We start from the raw sequence: 18699 nt of genomic DNA on the forward strand, positions 1-18699 counted from the left end.
TTCTGATTGATGACATCAAATGCTTTAGAGAGATCTAGAAATATGGCTGAGATATGTTCTTTATTGTCTATTGCATTTAAGGCTTCATTTAGAAATTCACAAAGTGGTAATACCAAATATTACACATGCAGTGTGTCATCCCTAATGCACAATAGAGAAATATTCACATTACAAAATTCATCAGGAGAGAAGAAAGGGTTTTCAGATATATTTCTTAAACTTATTCTTACATTGTTGCATTACACTAGTAAGACTCTTAACTGTCAGATGGGAGTGAACCGAACACCTTTGTAATTGGGTAATGCACACCCTTTTATACAAGACTCAAGTTCGGTATGCAAGTCGTGTTTTGATCTTGTATCATGGTCATGATATGCATTATTTCTTTTGTACACTGAGTGGTTATTAATCACAAAGCACACAAGAGACAAAATATACTGCGAGGTCATTAACATTTTATGTTTTCTAAAAACATTTCAGCATATATATGATTTCTTTTAACTCCACTTAAAATATGGGTCTTTTATGAGTAATGAATACCTTCTTCACCATTTGTTGGTTACCCCCAAAACATAATGCCGCTGGACAACAACGAATGCTGAAGTAGCTCTGATGGTTAAATCAAGAACATGGCAAGACTAATTTAATTAATTGTCAATATAATGGCCTAAGTATTTGGAGGAGTATACTTGATGTATGTCTTGATTATTATATTTTATTCTTATGTCCTCCTGCACTTACTGAGCCCTATGAAAATGAGTGTGCTGTTCTTCTCTTCCTTTTTGTTTTACGTTAGGCCATTGCAAATGAAACACTTTTGCATGTCACATATTGTTTACAGTTAGTTGACAGGGCAGTCATCAGGTACATAATTACCACCAGGATGATGAAACTGCAAAATTTAATTTTCCACACTATGTTCCTGCTGTTCTTTCCTATAGTTGCGTTTCTAACAAGTAGTTAGGTCTGATTTTTGCAGTCTTTGAAATCACACTTCTTCATCAAAAACCACCCTACATCATGGGAAGACGTATTGTTACAATGAAATATTTATAACAAGAGCCGTCACTTAAAAGTTTTATTTAATAACATTTAAATCTGAAGTTAAAACTCAAAAGAAAGCGGCAAAACAACTTACCAACAATACTAAAATAATTCCGGCTAAAACTGCAGCACTAAGTGCACACCATAAATGAGACAGCAGTTCCATATTCCAGGTTATAATGGTCCTTCTCTGCACATTATGGACTGATTTTTCAAATACGCTATGCCACGTCAAAACTCATTCTTTCAAAGCATGTTGTTGACATTGCACAGCTGGCACAGTGTGGATAAACATATGACGTGATGATGAACACCGAAAGCAACAAACTCTGGCGGCAATAGCGTGAGCGTGAAAACGAATCGTAGCGTCTTCTCCTTTAAAGATCTTTGTATTTATTTGTGTGTAACAGGTTGACATGTGAACTACACAGTGGGCGTATGGATTGGAGAAAGTGTGCAGACGGTATGTAATTGTAACGAACGTTGTTTATCATACCACTTCTTTGTAAATATTCAAAGAATTCCTAGTATTGAGATTTGCGTCCGTTTCATTTTCTGGCAACGAATATCCGTATTTTTTTTTTCCTTTTTCATTACGAGCTTTCTCCCGCATTCACCTCGCGGTTTTAAAGCAAGACAGATTAGCAAGTGTGAGCTATTGGTTGTGAATAATCGGTTATTTTTGCATATTTTGTATAAATGGACGAATTGTAGAGTTACAGATGACGCCAACTGAAAAGCAAGTTCGCACTAACAGAACTGCGTCAACAAACAGATTACGTACATCGTTCCTGTTTATTAGTATTGCTATAATTTTATGAGATTGGTGAATGTAGTCATTGTGTAGCATAATCATTGAAATAATACATAATCAGCGCCGAACTTCTTAAATTTCGCTGGAGAGATTTAGAAAATGAAACGTAACTTACCCTTCGTTTAAGGCAATTCTCAAGTCAGCCGTTGCATTCTCGTCAGAGAGAAATCATCCTTGCATTTTTGTGAAATGAGTGCATTGCCAAAGTTCTAGAGCTGTAAAAAAACAGCTGGGGCGAAATCATGATCCAGATTTTGAATGACTTGATGGCTTCCGGGCAAGGTAATGGCTATGAGATTAGTGTTCATGCGGAGAAACTGAAATTCCTATCACAGATGATAATGTGTTTATGTAGCCAAAAGATACATTTCAGATACACTGTTACCTGTGTGTAAAACACTTGTTGCCCTTGCAGGCAGGACTATCTTCTCACTTGGAGTAGGGCTTAAGGTACTGTGTCCATACTTATCATTCACAAAGAACTTAGCATCCCCCCCTCCCCCAAACCCCCACCCTTAATACACCTGTACAAGAAGTTGCTGCAGTAGTCTACATGCCACAAAGAACAATTACATGCTCCTGTATCTGACCCCTAATAAGGGTTCTGACCAGAAGACACTCACACCATGTAGCCATATTTACATTTTAATGTATTTACTGAGCTCTCCTATCCATTCAGCCTTTGTGGGTACTTCAACACGCTAACATGCAATGTTGATTCTACCATCCCCAACACTCGGGGGCTACGCTGTTGAGAGTTTCATGTCTTTAGAAACACTGAAATGAGTTCTGTCACTGATATCTTGATATGCTGCCCTGTTGACCTGCAGACAATGCTCAGTGGAAGTGCTCAACAATTTTCCCTCAAGTGACTACCTACTTCCTGACAGATTTAGCAGCATGAGAGGAAGTTGCCAGACTAGATCTCAAGAAGGACACTTTGACACTTCACACTCAAATAACTATTTAAACATTGAGTGTACACTAGATGTAGGAGATCATATTACCAACAGGATTTGCCAAGCCAATAATGCATCCACCCAAAATCTCCAGGCCACCTATAATGACTACCTACCTCTCATTGGAATGAAGAGTTCTGCTCTTCAATCAGGGCAGGTGTAAATCTCTGCAGCAGATCAAATGCCCACCAACTGCAAATAATCTCGTAGCAATTTGGGCAGCAATGGCAAAATACTGCTGAATTATTAAGGAGAACAGAAAGAGATCATGGTATAAGTTGCTGAACATCATAGCATTTTCCATCACAATATACAGCACCTGGTCAAGGCAAAATTCAGTTTTCCATGTTGTGGTATCTTTTGAGGGAAGCTGAAGAAATCATTCTTTCCCTGCTCAATCCATTTTTGGACACATGAAGCTTTCCTGACTAATGGGAGGATGTAATTTTAACAACCCTAGTGGCATTTGGGATGGACCACACATGCCCCTGTGGCTTTCATAGTGTAGTTCTCACCAGCTACTTAGGAACTGATATACAATTTTGGTTCAGAAGATATAATTTTATGATGACCTTACTCTACTGTAAGTGACTATCCAACAGGCTTTCCAAAGCAGATAACACAATATTGATTTCTGTTTCTATCCTGAGAAGGCTTATGATACCACTTGGAGGCACAACATCCTCAAATAGCTTAGTTAACGGGGTTTCAAAAGATATCTACCTATGTTCATACAGTCCTTATTCACATTATTTCTTCTGGTATCATGTTGTAAAAGTCTTGCCAGATGGGTTTGAACAGGATAATCATATCCTTTAAAGCAGTGCACTCAGTGTTGCTATTTTTCTGTAGTCATAAATGGTATTACATCTGCTATTAGGAGGTCAGTACGATATCCATTATGCTTGGATGAGTTTGCTTCCCCAACTCTGAAAAAGCGATGTGGCAGTTACAGGTAATATGAGCATATCCATTTGTGATTTGTCTGTAGCAGTCATAAATTTCAGTAAGTAAAATTCTACACCTACCACAACGGCTTTTATTAAATGCTACTAACTTCAGAGGATTAGTAGTCCCATAAAAATCTGTCAAACATAAAATTTATGATACTAAAACAACCTAATCTCAATGTAGCTGAAAATAATTAAAATTAATATTGTATGGGTATTGGTAAAAGCTTTCTCATACAATTGTGATACAATTTAATTTAGAAATTGATAAGCTACCAGCCAACAATTTTACTGGATCATGGGTTCTCTTAGGAAATTTAGCTGTGTTGGATGAACCTTCAGCCTCCATAAGCTCTGTAATTCATTGTACAATATAACAATCAGTTACCAGCCATCACTTTCCAAGTTATTGCATCATGTGAAAAGTACCAACAGGTGTGTGCAATTAATTCAGCAATATATACCTAAGATGCCAACACTGCCCAATTCACTGAAGGACTGGGCATCACACAATACCTGGCTACCCGAACTGCATGAGAAACATTGCTACATGTTTACTTGTAGATGCTTGATTTGTACCCTAGCTGAATCTAAGTTTTAATTGTCAAGATTGCTAAAGACTAGTTTTCCTTATTTATTTTTTATATTTATTTATTTTTTCACTATAGTATATAAAAAGATTTTGCTTACTGATCATCGTTTATGGTATTTCTCCATATCTCCATAACAAGTTTTTGAGCATAGTGTAGCAATTATAAGGCTTTATGGTTTGATATTTTGCATAAGATATTTCATAATAATTGTTAAATGCTGTCTCCTACAACTTCCAAAGGTGTGGGAAAAAAACAATTTGTTGTGCGATATTTGGTGCACTATATATCTCAAGATTGAAAATAACGATTTCCCAGAAGGTAACTGAAGCTGGTTTTGTGGAGTAGGAAGATACACGGTTGGATGACAGCTTTAATTGGTACAGGAAAGATTCAGTGTTATGATTTGGTTGGAGTGATTGGCAGAAAGTAAAGTGTTTCCCCTGTAGAGTGTCCCCCGTGGTTTACCCTGGGTGTGGGGCTGAGCATGAGGCCTTTGGATAGGACTGGAACTCCCACATGAAACAGTGTTTTGGATTTGTTTAGGTTTTAGATTTTCTGGGATGTTGGTAAGCCATTCTAGGGCATGTGTTAGATGGAAAATGCCAGAAAAGACAGGACCTGGATGCTATGGGGGTGATGAAGTGGTTCACTGGGTATAGGAAATGAACATCCTTCCCACAATTCTTCCCACTCTTCTAAAATTGGTATTCCGCCACCCACCCAGTCTTCATAATACACTCCTGGAAATTGAAATAAGAACACCGTGAATTCATTGTCCCAGGAAGGGGAAACTTTATTGACACATTCCTGGGGTCAGATACATCACATGATCACACTGACAGAACCACAGGCACATAGACACAGGCAACAGAGCATGCACAATGTCGGCACTAGTACAGTGTATATCCACCTTTCGCAGCAATGCAGGCTGCTATTCTCCCATGGAGACGATCGTAGAGATGCTGGATGTAGTCCTGTGGAACGGCTTGCCATGCCATTTCCACCTGGCGCCTCAGTTGGACCAGCGTTCGTGCTGGACGTGCAGACCGCGTGAGACGACGCTTCATCCAGTCGCAAACATGCTCAATGGGGGACAGATCCGGAGATCTTGCTGGCCAGGGTAGTTGACTTACACCTTCTAGAGCACGTTGGGTGGCACGGGATACATGCGGACGTGCATTGTCCTGTTGGAACAGCAAGTTCCCTTGCTGGTCTAGGAATGGTAGAACGATGGGTTCGATGACGGTTTGGATGTACCGTGCACTATTCAGTGTCCCCTCGACGATCACCAGTGGTGTACGGCCAGTGTAGGAGATCGCTCCCCACACCATGATGCCGGGTGTTGGCCCTGTGTGCCTCGGTCGTATGCAGTCCTCATTGTGGCGCTCACCTGCACGGCGCCAAACACGCATACGACCATCATTGGCACCAAGGCAGAAGCGACTCTCATCGCTGAAGATGACACGTCTCCATTCGTCCCTCCATTCACGCCTGTCGCGACACCACTGGAGGCGGGCTGCACGATGTTGGGGCGTGAGCGGAAGACGGCCTAACGGTGTGCGGGACCGTAGCCCAGCTTCATGGAGACGGTTGCGAATGGTCCTCGCCGATACCCCAGCAGCAACAGTGTCCCTAATTTGCTGGGAAGTGGCGGTGCGGTCCCCTACAGCACTGCGTAGGATCCTACGGTGTTGGCGTGCATCCGTGCGTCGCTGTGGTCCGGTCCCAGGTCGACAGGCACATGCACCTTCCGCCGACCACTGGCGACAACATCGATGTACTGTGGAGACCTCACACCCCACGTGTTGAGCAATTCGGCGGTACGTCCACCCGGCCTCCCGCATGCCCACTATATGCCCTCGCTCAAAGTCCGTCAACTGCACATACGGTTCACGTCCACGCTGTCGCGGCATGCTACCAGTGTTAAAGACTGCGATGGAGCTCCGTATGCCACGGCAAACTGGCTGACACTGACGGCGGCAGTGCACAAATGCTGCGCAGCTAGCGCCATTCGACGGCCAACACCGCGGTTCCTGGTGTGTTCGCTGTGCCGTGCGTGTGATCATTGCTTGTACAGCCCTCTCGCAGTGTCCGGAGCAAGTATGGTGGGTCTGACACACCGGTGTCAATGTGTTCTTTTTTCCATTTCCAGGAGTGTATCTTATATCACCATCCACATTTCACAAACACTTCAAACATCCTGTACTGTAGAAGATCCATGTGTAAGAACAGTCCAATACACCCACTCAAAGCAACTGAGTCCAATCCCATCATATGCTTATTCCATACTGTCAGAGTATGGAATAAGCTGTGTATGCTGTGTAAGCATTCATGACCTAGACCAGCAATGCTGCAATTTTTTAACAGCATTTTATGTGGACATGACCACCAGCCTACTTTCCACTTACTAGACTATGACCTAGAGCACAGCTGTTCACCCAGTGGCTGCTTCACAGCTCATGGCATCTCGTAATGTAGCAGAATGGGACAGTATAAAACAAAGAGAAGAATGTCATGTGTTAACAAGACTGTGATATTATCACACAATCTTGAGGCGGAGTCATATAATGGGTGGGTATAACTAAACTGCCAATGTTCGGAGTGCTGCAGTGTGGTCTGTATATGTTGCAGGATAATGAAACATTGTAGGTATGTTTATTAATTGGTGTGCTCACAGAGTATGCTGAAAAAATAATAGTTCCACTTACTGTCACTTGGTGAAAATATGGCACAGTAACTTGTCAGAATGTGTAATGTTTCCTACTTCAGTGTTAGTATGCTGTCTTTCATATGCCAATGCATGCTGATTTCTTTTTTGAGAAGTGACTGTCAATAGTATAGTGTGAAGAAGGTTGAAATTTTTCATACGAAACACAGTTATTGAAAAGGAAGACTGTGAACTGCTGGTAAGATTGTTTTATCAGATTGGCAGCAATAGCAGTGCTGCACAGCGGGAATATCACCAACAGAAATAGTTGCAAAGCACTCGTGTGTCAATAAATTGGCTAAAGAGTATGATCAAGAAATTTGAAGAAACAGGTGAATCAGCTGGTGCAGCAGGGACAGGGAAGCTGCCCATTCCAATTGCAGTTGTTGATGAAGTTGCTGTAGCTATAGCCAACCATGCTGTGCATAGCTCAAATGTTGCAGCCAGTGCTCGAGCTGTGTCATGGGAACTGCCTCTCCATTGGAGAACAATTTGAAAACTTTTGCAGTGCTTTTGACACTGGTATCCCTGCAAGATTCAGAATGTGCACCAAATGAAGCCCCAAGATAGGCTACAATGGCGTGACTTTGCCCTACATTTTTGGCACGCGTGGAAATTGATGACGTGGCCCTGGAATGTGCTTTGGACAGACAAGGCATATTTTACTATGATCGGTGCGGCAAGGGCACAGAACTGTTGCATGGGTGGGGGAGGGGGGTGTTCTACTCCTCCACATGTTGTGTAGGAATGACCATTGCACTCAGCTTGTGTGACTGTGTGGTGTGGTTTCACGAGCTCCTCCATTGTCTGTCCATTTTTCTTCAAATAGTGGGCTTGCATTTGGGAGGATGATGGGTTCAAACCTGCATCTGTCCATCCAGATTTAGGTTTTTTGTGATTTGTCTAAATTGCTCCAGGCAAATGCTGGAGTCGTTCCATTGAAAGGGCATGGCCGATTTCCTTCCCTATCCTTGACACAGTCTGCACTTGTGCTCAGTTTGTAATGACCTCGATGTCGACAGGATGTTAAACCCAATCTTCTTTCCTTGCTTCTTCGAAGAGATGACACGTCAAGGGCCTATTAGGTTTACTGTGAGATCTGCACATTATAAAGGTGCATGTGTGGCCTTCCAGATCCTCTGACCGGAATTCATGTGACTTCTGGTTGTGGGGATATATGAAAGATTGTGCCTGTCAGGGATGTATCTGGAGTCCTTGATCTGAAGGATAGCATACAATAATGTATCACTCTGATTACACCGGATATGCTGCAACAAGCTGTCGATCATGCCGTGTTACGGATGCAGTATGTTGCCGAGTCTGGAAACCATATTGAACATATGTTATAACTTGTGACTATATCCTAGTAAATGTACTAGAACCACCCTTGTCGTGTGTTTGACCATTTCTCCCCTTTTCCTACACCCACACCACATTCTTACTAGACTGCGGCACTTGAAACATAGTCAGTGTCATTTTAACAAACCAGTACATGCAGAAACTTTAGTTGTATTGCTATACACTTACTATACATATGAAAGCTAATAAGTTTCTAATGAAATTAAGTGCATAATACACAATTCCTAAAAAATTGTAGGAGGATTGTACTGCAAACACAAAATATGTTTAGCCAAATGTAAACACACCCTGAGATCATTCTTTGAAAGAATAGTACACAAAACAACAGTTGTAATAACAATAGAACTCAATGTACAGACACTGATATCATGTTAGCATCATAAGTCATGGTGTGATTATGAAGTAATTAATGAAAGTTATCAGCATATTGTTATCAGCGAATCGTTTGTGAATTTGTAATGTAAAAATCAAGTTGTTTAAACATGCTAATTTTATCACGCTAACTGCCACCATTTGTCAAGCTAAATTCTGTAACCAGTTTTATAAGAGTGTATATTTCAATTGTATTCAGTTTATAAACAATACATAGAAAGATTTTGTGATTGTTGAATGTTATATAAGGACCAGCCATGTTACACCAGTTTATATGGAGTTAGCCTTGAAGTCAATTAGTGTACCACATTTGACGAGAAATATACAAACGTTAACTATTCAAATTTAGTGAAAATTATGATCTGGACCCCCCCCCCCCCCCCAACAATACCTTATGTGAATTGAAGCCGTCCTTGCAACTTATCCACCTTCACTGCTGCCCCAGGATCGTGTGTCTATCATGAGAGGGACAGTTATTTAATAAAGCTACTTAGAAATGAACAGAAAATATTTCAGTCGGTGAGCCAGATACTGAAGAGAAGATGAACATTACAGCAAATTATAACAGGAACATGGTAGAATATTCAAATAAAACTATTTTGAAAATGCCAGAAGGTACAATGAAAATTTCATAAAAATAAATAAAATATTAAGGGTAGAGGGGGGGGGGATGGAGATGACAGTGATTCAGAAGTAATGGCTTAAGTTGAAGAAAAAATTACACAATACAATACATAGAAAGATTTTATAATTGTGGATGTTATGTAATGGCTAGTGGCAGTAGTCACATTACTTCACTTGTTACTGAGTTAGTCTTGATGTCAATTAGTGCACCACAAAAACTGACTGTTTGTAAAGGAAGACAATTCCCCAAAAATTCCACTAAAGCTATCATCATTTATTAAAGAAAAAAATATACTTGTGTATTATTCAGGCAAAGAAACAAACTGGGTATAGAAGTACATGGATAGTTGAAGATTGTAGTTTATGGGATAGTTTGGTGAGACATTTTATCCAGATGTGGATATCAAATGGCTGATGTTTATGATCCACCATGATTGGCTGGTACAGCTCAGGAGTACCTAGAGCACGATGCTCATACCCAGCGTCTTCCTTATTTTCCTGTTCATGGTTTTGATGAGAGTTATTTATTAGATCATTGTTTAATGCATAACTTGTGCTCTGCCTACATCCTATACACTATTCCACTTTTGAGATACATCTCCCGAACTTGCTTCAACTTTTTTGTTAGTGTTCTGAATGTCTCATTTATATTGCTTTCCATATGGCCAAGATAGACACAAAGCCCATGCCTACTACAGTAGTACAAGTTTATATGCCAACTACCTCTGCAGATGATGAAGAAATAGATGAAATGTATGACGAGATAAAAGAAATTATTCAGGTAGTGAAAGGAGACGAAAATTTAATAGTCATGGGTGACTGGAATTCGTCAGTAGGAAAATGGAGAGAAGGAAACATAGTAGGTGAATATGGATTGGGGGGAAGGAATGAAAGAGGAAGCCGCCTTGTAGAATTTTGCACAGAGCATAACTTAATCATAGCCAACACTTGGTTCAAGAATCATAAAAGAAGGTTGTATACCTGGAAGAATCCTGGAGATACTAGTAGGTATCAGATAGATTATATAATGGTAAGACAGAGATTTAGGAACCAGGTTTTAAATTGTAAGACATTTCCTGGGGCAGATGTGGATTCTGACCACAATCTATTGGTTATGAACTGCAGATTGAAACTGAAGAAACTGCAAAAAGGTGGGAATTTAAGGAGATGGGACCTGGATAAACTGAAAGAACCAGAGGTTGTAGAGAGTTTCAGGGAGAGCATAAGGGAACAATTGACAGGAATGGGGGAAAGAAATACAGTAGAAGAAGAATGGGTAGCTCTGAGGGATGAAGTAGTGAAGGCAGCAGAGAATCAAGTAGGTAAAAAGACGAGGGCTAATAGAAATCCTTGGGTAACAGAAGAAATATTGAATTTAATTGATGAAAGGAGAAAATACAAAAATGCAGTAAATGAAGCAGGCAAAAAGGAATACAGACGTCTTAAAAATGATATCGACAGGAAGTGCAAAATGGCTAAGCAGGGATGGCTAGAGGACAAATGTAAGGATGTAGAGGCTTGTCTCACTAGGGGTAAGATAGATACTGCCTACAGGAAAATTAAAGAGACCTTTGGAGAGAAGAGAACCACTTGTATGAATATCAAGAGCTCAGATGGAAACCCAGTTCTAAGCAAAGAAGGGAAGGCAGAAAGGTGGAAGGAGTATATAGAGGGTTTATACAAGGGCGATGTACTTGAGGACAATATTATGGAAATGGAAGAGGATGTAGATGAAGACGAAATGGGAGATAAGATACTGCGTGAAGAGTTTGACAGAGCACTGAAAGACCTGAGTCGAAACAAGGCCCCGGGAGTAGACAACATTCCATTTGAACTACTGATGGCCTCGGGAGAGCCAGCCATGACAAAACTCTACCATCTGGTGAGCACGATGTATGAGACAGGCGAAATACCCTCAGACTTTAAGAAGAATATAATAATTCCAATCCCAAAGAAAGCAGGTGTTGACAGATGTGAAAATTACCGAACTATCAGTTTAATAAGTCACAGCTGCAAAATACTAACACGAATTCTTTACAGACGAATGGAGAAACTGGTAGAAGCCGACCTCGGGGAAGATCAGTTTGGATTCCGTAGAAATGTTGGAACACGTGAGGCAATACTGACCCTACGACTTATCTTAGAAGAAAGATTAAGAAAAGGCAAACCTACGTTTCTAGCATTTGTAGACTTAGAGAAAGCTTTTGACAATGTTAACTGGAATACTCTCTTTCAAATTCTGAAGGTGGCAGGGGTAAAATACAGGGAACGAAAGGCTATTTACAATTTGTACAGAAACCAGATGGCAGTTATAAGAGTCGAGGGACATGAAAGGGAAGCAGTGGTTGGGAAAGGAGTAAGACAGGGTTGTAGCCTCTCCCCGATGTTATTCAATCTGTATATTGAGCAAGCAGTAAAGGAAACAAAAGAAAAATTCGGAGTAGGTATTAAAATTCATGGAGAAGAAGTAAAAACTTTGAGGTTCGCCGATGACATTGTAATTCTGTCAGAGACAGCAAAGGACTTGGAAGAGCAGTTGAACGGAATGGACAGTGTCTTGAAAGGAGGATATAAGATGAACATCAACAAAAGCAAAACGAGGATAATGGAATGTAGTCAAATTAAGTCGGGTGATGCTGAGGGAATTAGATTAGGAAATGAGACACTTAAAGTAGTAAAGGAGTTTTGTTATTTAGGGAGTAAAATAACCGATGATGGTCGAAGTAGAGAGGATATAAAATGTAGACTGGCAATGGCAAGGAAAGCGTTTCTCAAGAAGAGGAATTTGTTAACATCGAGTATAGATTTAAGTGTCAGGAAGTCGTTCCTGAAAGTATTTGTATGGAGTGTAGCCATGTATGGAAGTGAAACCTGGACGATAACTAGTTTGGACAAGAAGAGAATAGAAGCTTTCGAAATGTGGTGCTACAGAAGAATGCTGAAGATAAGGTGGGTAGATCACGTAACTAATGAGGAGGTATTGAATAGGATTGCGGAGAAGAGAAGTTTGTGGCACAACTTGACTAGAAGAAGGGATCGGTTGGTAGGACATGTTTTGAGGCATCAAGGGATCACAAATTTAGCATTGGAGGGCAGTGTGGAGGGTAAAAATCGTAGAGGGAGACCAAGAGATGAATACACTAAGCAGATTCAGAAGGATGTAGGTTGCAGTAGATACTGGGAGATGAAGAAGCTTGCACAGGATAGAGTAGCATGGAGAGCTGCATCAAACCAGTCTCAGGACTGAAGACCACAACAACAACATGGCAAGGTAAGATGCTTGAATCAGTTTTATTTCTGGTAAGCATTACTGTTATATTTTGCTGACAATGGACTGATGATCTCATAGTTTGATCCCTTAACCCTTGTACAATCAGCCAACCATATGCAGTCTCTATGCTGAGACTAGTGAGCCACCACAAACCATATTGCAACAACTTCTCGCACTGTTACAGACATGTAAGTTCTTGTCTGATCCACAGTCACCAATATTCCACCTGTATGAACACTCAACTATGGAAATTGATATACGTAAGTCACATATGATGAAAAAGGCTTTTTTAAATTTGCATGAAAGCTGAATTAATGGTGTTCAGTATGGTTCAGATTCCAGTTATTGCCCAGGAATGGAGGTAGATGTCACTCTGGATTCTTAAGAGGTCAAAGGTTATTTTACATTCCCTCGGTACTACGATCTGCTGTACCCTGCATTTCACAGGATATTATTGTCTGTGACACTGAGATGCATGCAGTCTAGTGAACATAGAAGCAGATTAACTTTATTCGAGTTATGAAATTCCTCTTTGTTCCAATACCCTGAGAGCACTTTAAACCATTCAGATCTATTAGATTAATCAGTCCAGTCCATCCAGGAAATCCTCTTTCATCTGCAGTATTTACAGAAGTAGGTGATAATGTGCTAGGTACCACTGTGTGTTACAATGAGAGCAACTAACTGGCAGGTGCAGTAGCCAAGACGGCTTCTACGGTACCTAAAGGGATGAGTTGTGAAGTACGTCTTTATGTAGTTGCCTCACTGTTGAGGCATAGGACCATGCACTATTGGAAGGAGAGGTGGCTGGAAATGTGAGACAAGAAGTTGGAGGCAGTAAAGTCAGCTGCCTGGCCATGGTGAAGCTCCATCTAGCAACTACAGTTTAATGTAGTCCTTCATAACTGATGGTTTGGCACTGCCCATTGAAGTGTGGTTCCCCTTTGCCAAGAGAATCCACCCGTGATGCCTATGATATGAAAGCAGTATACCACTTGTTGAAAGATGCTTCCATTTTGCTGATGCTCTGTATTTTGAGTGATTAGATTGCAAATGCGTCTCTCTCTTCTTGCATTTACCAAATATTTTGGTAAGGAACATCTAATATATACTCAAGGTTGCTGTAACACACAAGTGTTAAATTTTTTCTGGCTCTATATTTGTGAACATTTTTTGTGCAATTATTGTACATTTTTATTACTACTATGTTATTTTGATGAGCTGATTTTTTTATGTAATTCATTTTTGTGAAAGTTTAACTGTTAGCGTTTTGATATACCAGTGACAATGCTGTTATGAGCTGTTATAACAAGGAGTAAAAACAACAATAATAGGAAATAATTTTGTAACATGGAATGATGTGGAAGATGATTTGGAGGAAATAAGATGTTATTAAGGAAAGTGAGATACTGAACACGTGAATGACAAATGTAGTGAAGGTAATAAAACACAAGGCAAAGTGCCTCTCACCCTTACATTCTTGATTTTGATTGGTATATCACCAGTACTACTCTGTTTACTTGTAAAGAATCTAGTTTCTTGTTCATTCAGTTATGTATTTAATTTTTGTTCTGAATTATTCTTTTTGTTAGCCTTACAGAGTCATAAAGTACCTGTCCTTACCTGCTTACTACTTTTTCATTTTCTGTGAACATTCTTTCATGCCACATCTAAAATGCCTGTTTTCACCCTCAGATGCCCAGTGTATTACTCAGTACTTAGATTTGGAAAAGTTATCTATCATATTAGCAAATACATAGCTGTCATCAAATGCATAGCTGTCATCACAGGTACCATTGTCACCTGTGTATAATATTCTCTGCGATTATGTTCCTGACTTCCATTTGCTGCTTGTATGGTTTTTTTGTTTTCATTGAGAGCTATTTAATGTAGTGTGCACAATACACACATGCCAGTATCTAACCAAATTATTTGTAATTTTACAGATGACTCACAACAGAGGAAGTTGTGCTCAAGAAAGTGAAATTGTGAGTATACCCCAGCTATGAAAGTCTGTATAATCTTTAATGCAACATTTCATAGTGTAGCATTATCACAGTAAATAAATAATTCACACACAAGAAAAAAACCAGATGCAAAGGTCATGTGTTCCACAAGAAAAAATAACTATTGTTGTAGGCTCATGGTATATTAAAAAATTGTAACTGTAAGTTTGAACAATACACTCATTCTGGTTAGCTTTTAGATCAAAGACCAAAGATAAGAAAGGAAGTCGTACAGATGATTAGAAGTATGTTGAAGTGCATACTGTACATCAAGAGGCCTGAGATTCAAAATGCATGTTCAAACCATCATACTCCTAAAGCAGTGGAACACTCACCCAGATAATCTTATCTCATCATTCAGTTAGTCTCGAATAATAGCATTCATTCTTTTGTAAACATATTTTTATATATTACATTATCAACTATGCTGATTTATGGTATTCCTTCAGTGCTATATCTGTTAAATCTGAGCTCAAGAGGATAATCAATAAACCAAACATTGATTATTTTAGGACACTCCTCAGATACATTCACTGGAGTGATGTTTATAGTGCTCATTGCATGAATGAAAAATATAACACTTTTGCTGATAAAGTGCTTACCTTATTTGAACACTGTTTTCCCCAAAAACTAACCAAGGTTAGAACGAAGTCTACAAAGAAGCCATGGATTACTCAAGGAATAGAGGTATCTTGTAAAACAAAAAGAAACTGTATCTGTCAATCCGAAACAGTTCTGATGTTGATGCTATAGCACGTTACAAGAAATACTGCAAAATATTAAAGACTGTAATATGGACATCAAAGCAAAATTATTACAAGGAAAAGATAGTCATATCCGATAACAAAATAAAGACAATATGGGATACAGTGAAGGAGGAGACCTGTAGAACCAGACATGAAGAGGAACAAATAGTTTTAAGAGTATATGATACATTGGTGACAGATGTGTATAGTGTTGCAGAACTTTTTAACAAACATTTTATAACTGTTACAGAAAAGATGGGGTTGTCAGGTTCTGTAGATGCTGCAATGGAATACCTCAGGCCAGACATTTCAAGTAACCCTCACTACCCCAGCAGAAGCAATGTCCATCACAGAATCTTTAAAATCAAAAACATCTAGTGGGTCTGATGAAATATCAACAAAGTTAATTAAAGAGTGTGATTCTGAGTTAAGTAACATATTAAGTTGTCTGTGTTACCAGTTGTTTATCAGTGGAGTATTTCCTGAATTGTTAAAATATGCTGTGTAAAGCCACTGTTTAAGAAGGGAGATAAAGAAATAGCATCAAATTTCTGTCCAGTTTCACTTTCGCCAGCATTCTCAAAAATTTTAGAAAAGATAGTGTACAATCAGCTTTATAACCATCTTATCACAAATAACATACTGTCAAAGTTTCAATTTGGATTTCTAAAGGGTTCTGATAATGAGAAGGCTATCTACACTTACAGTGGACAATGTACTTAATTCATTAGACAAAAAATTGCAGCAACTGGTATATTTTGTGATCTGTCAAAGGCATTTGTCTGTGTAAAATCACAATATTCTTTTAAGTAAATTAGAATATCATGTTGTAACAGAAAATGCTGCAGAATGGTTCAATCATATACCTCTGGCAGGAAACAAATGGTGTTATTAGGAAAGAGACATGTATTAAGCTATCAGGCATCATCCAACTGGGAATTAATTACATGTGGGGTCCCACAAGGTTCCATCTTAGGCCCCTTACCTTTTCTTGTGTATATCAACGACCTTTCATCAGTAACATTACCAGATGCCAAGATTGTTTTGTTTGTCAATGATACAAACATTGCAATACATAGCAAATCAAGTGTAGTCTTAGAAAGATCGGCTAATAAAATATTTGTGGACATTAATCACTGGTTCCTAGCCAATTCTTTGTCACTAAACTTTGAAAAACACACTACATGCAGTTCAGAACTTGTAAGGGGTGTTCCACGAGTATATGCCTAACATATGATGACAAGCAGATAGAAGGACAGCATTAAATTCTTGGGATTACAGCTTGGTAATAAATTCAACTGGGAGGAACACACCACAGAACTTCTGAAGCAGCTATACAATCTCTATTTGCAATGTGAATTGTGTCAGACATAGAAGATACAAAGGTGAAAAACCTGGCATACTATGTTTACTTTCACTCTGTAATGTCATATGGTATTATTTTTGGGGGTAATTCATCAAGCCAAGCTGAAGTTTTTTCGGCACAAAAACGTGCAATAAAAGTTATATGTGTTGTGAACTCAAGAACATCCTGCAGAAGCCTGTTTGGGAAACTAGGGATACTAACCACTGCTTCCCAATATATTTATTCCTTAATGAAATTTGTCATTAAAATGTATCAATTTTTCAGACCAATAGCTCACTTCATGGAATCAGTTCTAGAAATAAGAATAATCTTCACAAGGCTTTAAAGTCACTTACTCTTGTACAAAAAGGTGTGAACTCTTCAGGAACACTCAGTTTCAATAGCTTTCCAGCAACCATATTATAGCTTAACAACCAACGAAATTCAGTTTAAGAGAGGCCTGAGGGATTTATTGTTGGCCAACTCCTTCTACTCCATTGATGAATGTCTCAGTTGTACCAATTTGTGTGTGTGTGTGTGTGTGTGTGTGTGTGTGTGTGTGTGTGTGTGTGTAGTACAATCTAACTTCTGCACCATTTCAGTGCAGTAATGCGTTCATTGTAAATAAGTGTTGTAGTAGTTCTATTATATTTTTACTACCTCATAAATAATAACACATTTTTTTAAATTTTAAATTCAGTGAATTAATGTTATCTTAGTAAATGAGTGTTTGTAAAATGATTCTTTCATGTAGTGTTCCTTAAAAAAAATGACTGTAATTCTACTTGAGACCTGCAGAAGGTACACTAGCCTATTTGTTTCAGTTGTAAATATTTGTCATGTTTTATTGTTTATCTGACATGTTCTACATCCTGGACAGCCTGGACGGATGAATTGGAATGAAAGTAAATCTAATCTAATCATGGCTAGTACATATAGAATAATGTGCTTTGGCACAATGTTTGTTATAAGAGAAAAAAGGAGGAAGTAAAAGATGGGTCAGAAATATACAGAGAGATCTACAGTACATAAAGAGGCTTGCTGAGATGGGCATACTCTAGGACAGACGCAATGAAGCCACTCACACCAAAGATGGACTGAATTCAAACATGGTTCAGTATCTTTGCACTTAATAGTTGCCCTGAAAACTAGGGAGCTGGCTTATTATCTATAATTCCATTCCCTGTTCTCTTGCAATATTATATATTGGGACACTGGAGCTAAAGTAATCAAAGGATTTATTCAACAGAAGCAACCAATATGAATACTGTGTGCAGGATATAATCGAAAACTTTGCCAGTGGCTCTTCAAAGGTCCATAACTCCAGTAATAACAGAAAAATTATTTCGTTGTTGAGGTTACCTCTTTGTCCATTGTCAAATTTGGGGCTCTGTTTAAGTTCAGCTAAGTTTCCTCTGAGATAAAACACAAAATTGTGAATTCCTGTAATATCAGTAGAAATTTAAAATGTACTCTGGTAGCCACATCTACAAATCCTATTGTGGAAATTGAGAAACTGAAAATACCTGTCAGCTGTTTGACAAATGGTAAACATACCTCTTTTCTTATGTCATACATTTAACTATTGTTCTACAATAAATAGTTGTGTACTAGTGCCAGCCGGAGTGGCCGAGCGGTTCTAGGCGCTACAGTCTGGAACCACGGACCGCTACGGTCGCAGGTTCGAATTGTGCCTCAGGTATGGATGTGTGTGATGTCCTTAGGTTAGTTAGGTTCAAGTAGTTCTAAGTTCTAGGGGACTGACGACCTCAGAAGTTAAGTCCCATAGTGCTCAGAGCCATTTGATTTGTGTACTTGCATAGATGTCAAGTTAGCAATAGAAGAAAAACAGCAGCTGCATCTTTTTCCAAAATAGCTATGGCAAGCAACATGTTTTAACAAAGTACTA

The 18699-nt window shown here is 39.1% G+C and overlaps 2 protein-coding genes across 2 annotated transcripts in view; one reads left to right on the top strand and one right to left on the bottom strand.

Moving 5' to 3' along the window:
• Window positions 1-1349, bottom strand: part of LOC126174969 (dolichyl-phosphate beta-glucosyltransferase) — a 119923-nt gene extending 118574 nt beyond the window's left edge. Inside the window, exon 1 of the mRNA XM_049921439.1 lies at window positions 1139-1349. Within this exon, the coding sequence (XP_049777396.1) occupies window positions 1139-1210 (72 nt within the window). The 5' untranslated portion in view covers window positions 1211-1349. The remainder of the gene's footprint in view (window positions 1-1138) is intronic.
• Window positions 1350-1416: 67 nt separating this feature from the next.
• The window catches only part of LOC126174968 (TNF receptor-associated factor 6-B-like), an 82435-nt gene continuing 65152 nt past the window's right edge, over window positions 1417-18699 (top strand). Inside the window, exons 1-2 of the mRNA XM_049921438.1 lie at window positions 1417-1507; window positions 14640-14681. Of these exons, the coding sequence (XP_049777395.1) occupies window positions 14640-14681 (42 nt within the window). The 5' untranslated portion in view covers window positions 1417-1507. The remainder of the gene's footprint in view (window positions 1508-14639; window positions 14682-18699) is intronic.

The sequence above is a fragment of the Schistocerca cancellata genome, chromosome 3 (assembly GCF_023864275.1).
Source record: "Schistocerca cancellata isolate TAMUIC-IGC-003103 chromosome 3, iqSchCanc2.1, whole genome shotgun sequence".
In the NCBI taxonomy this organism is placed as follows: domain Eukaryota; kingdom Metazoa; phylum Arthropoda; class Insecta; order Orthoptera; family Acrididae; genus Schistocerca; species Schistocerca cancellata.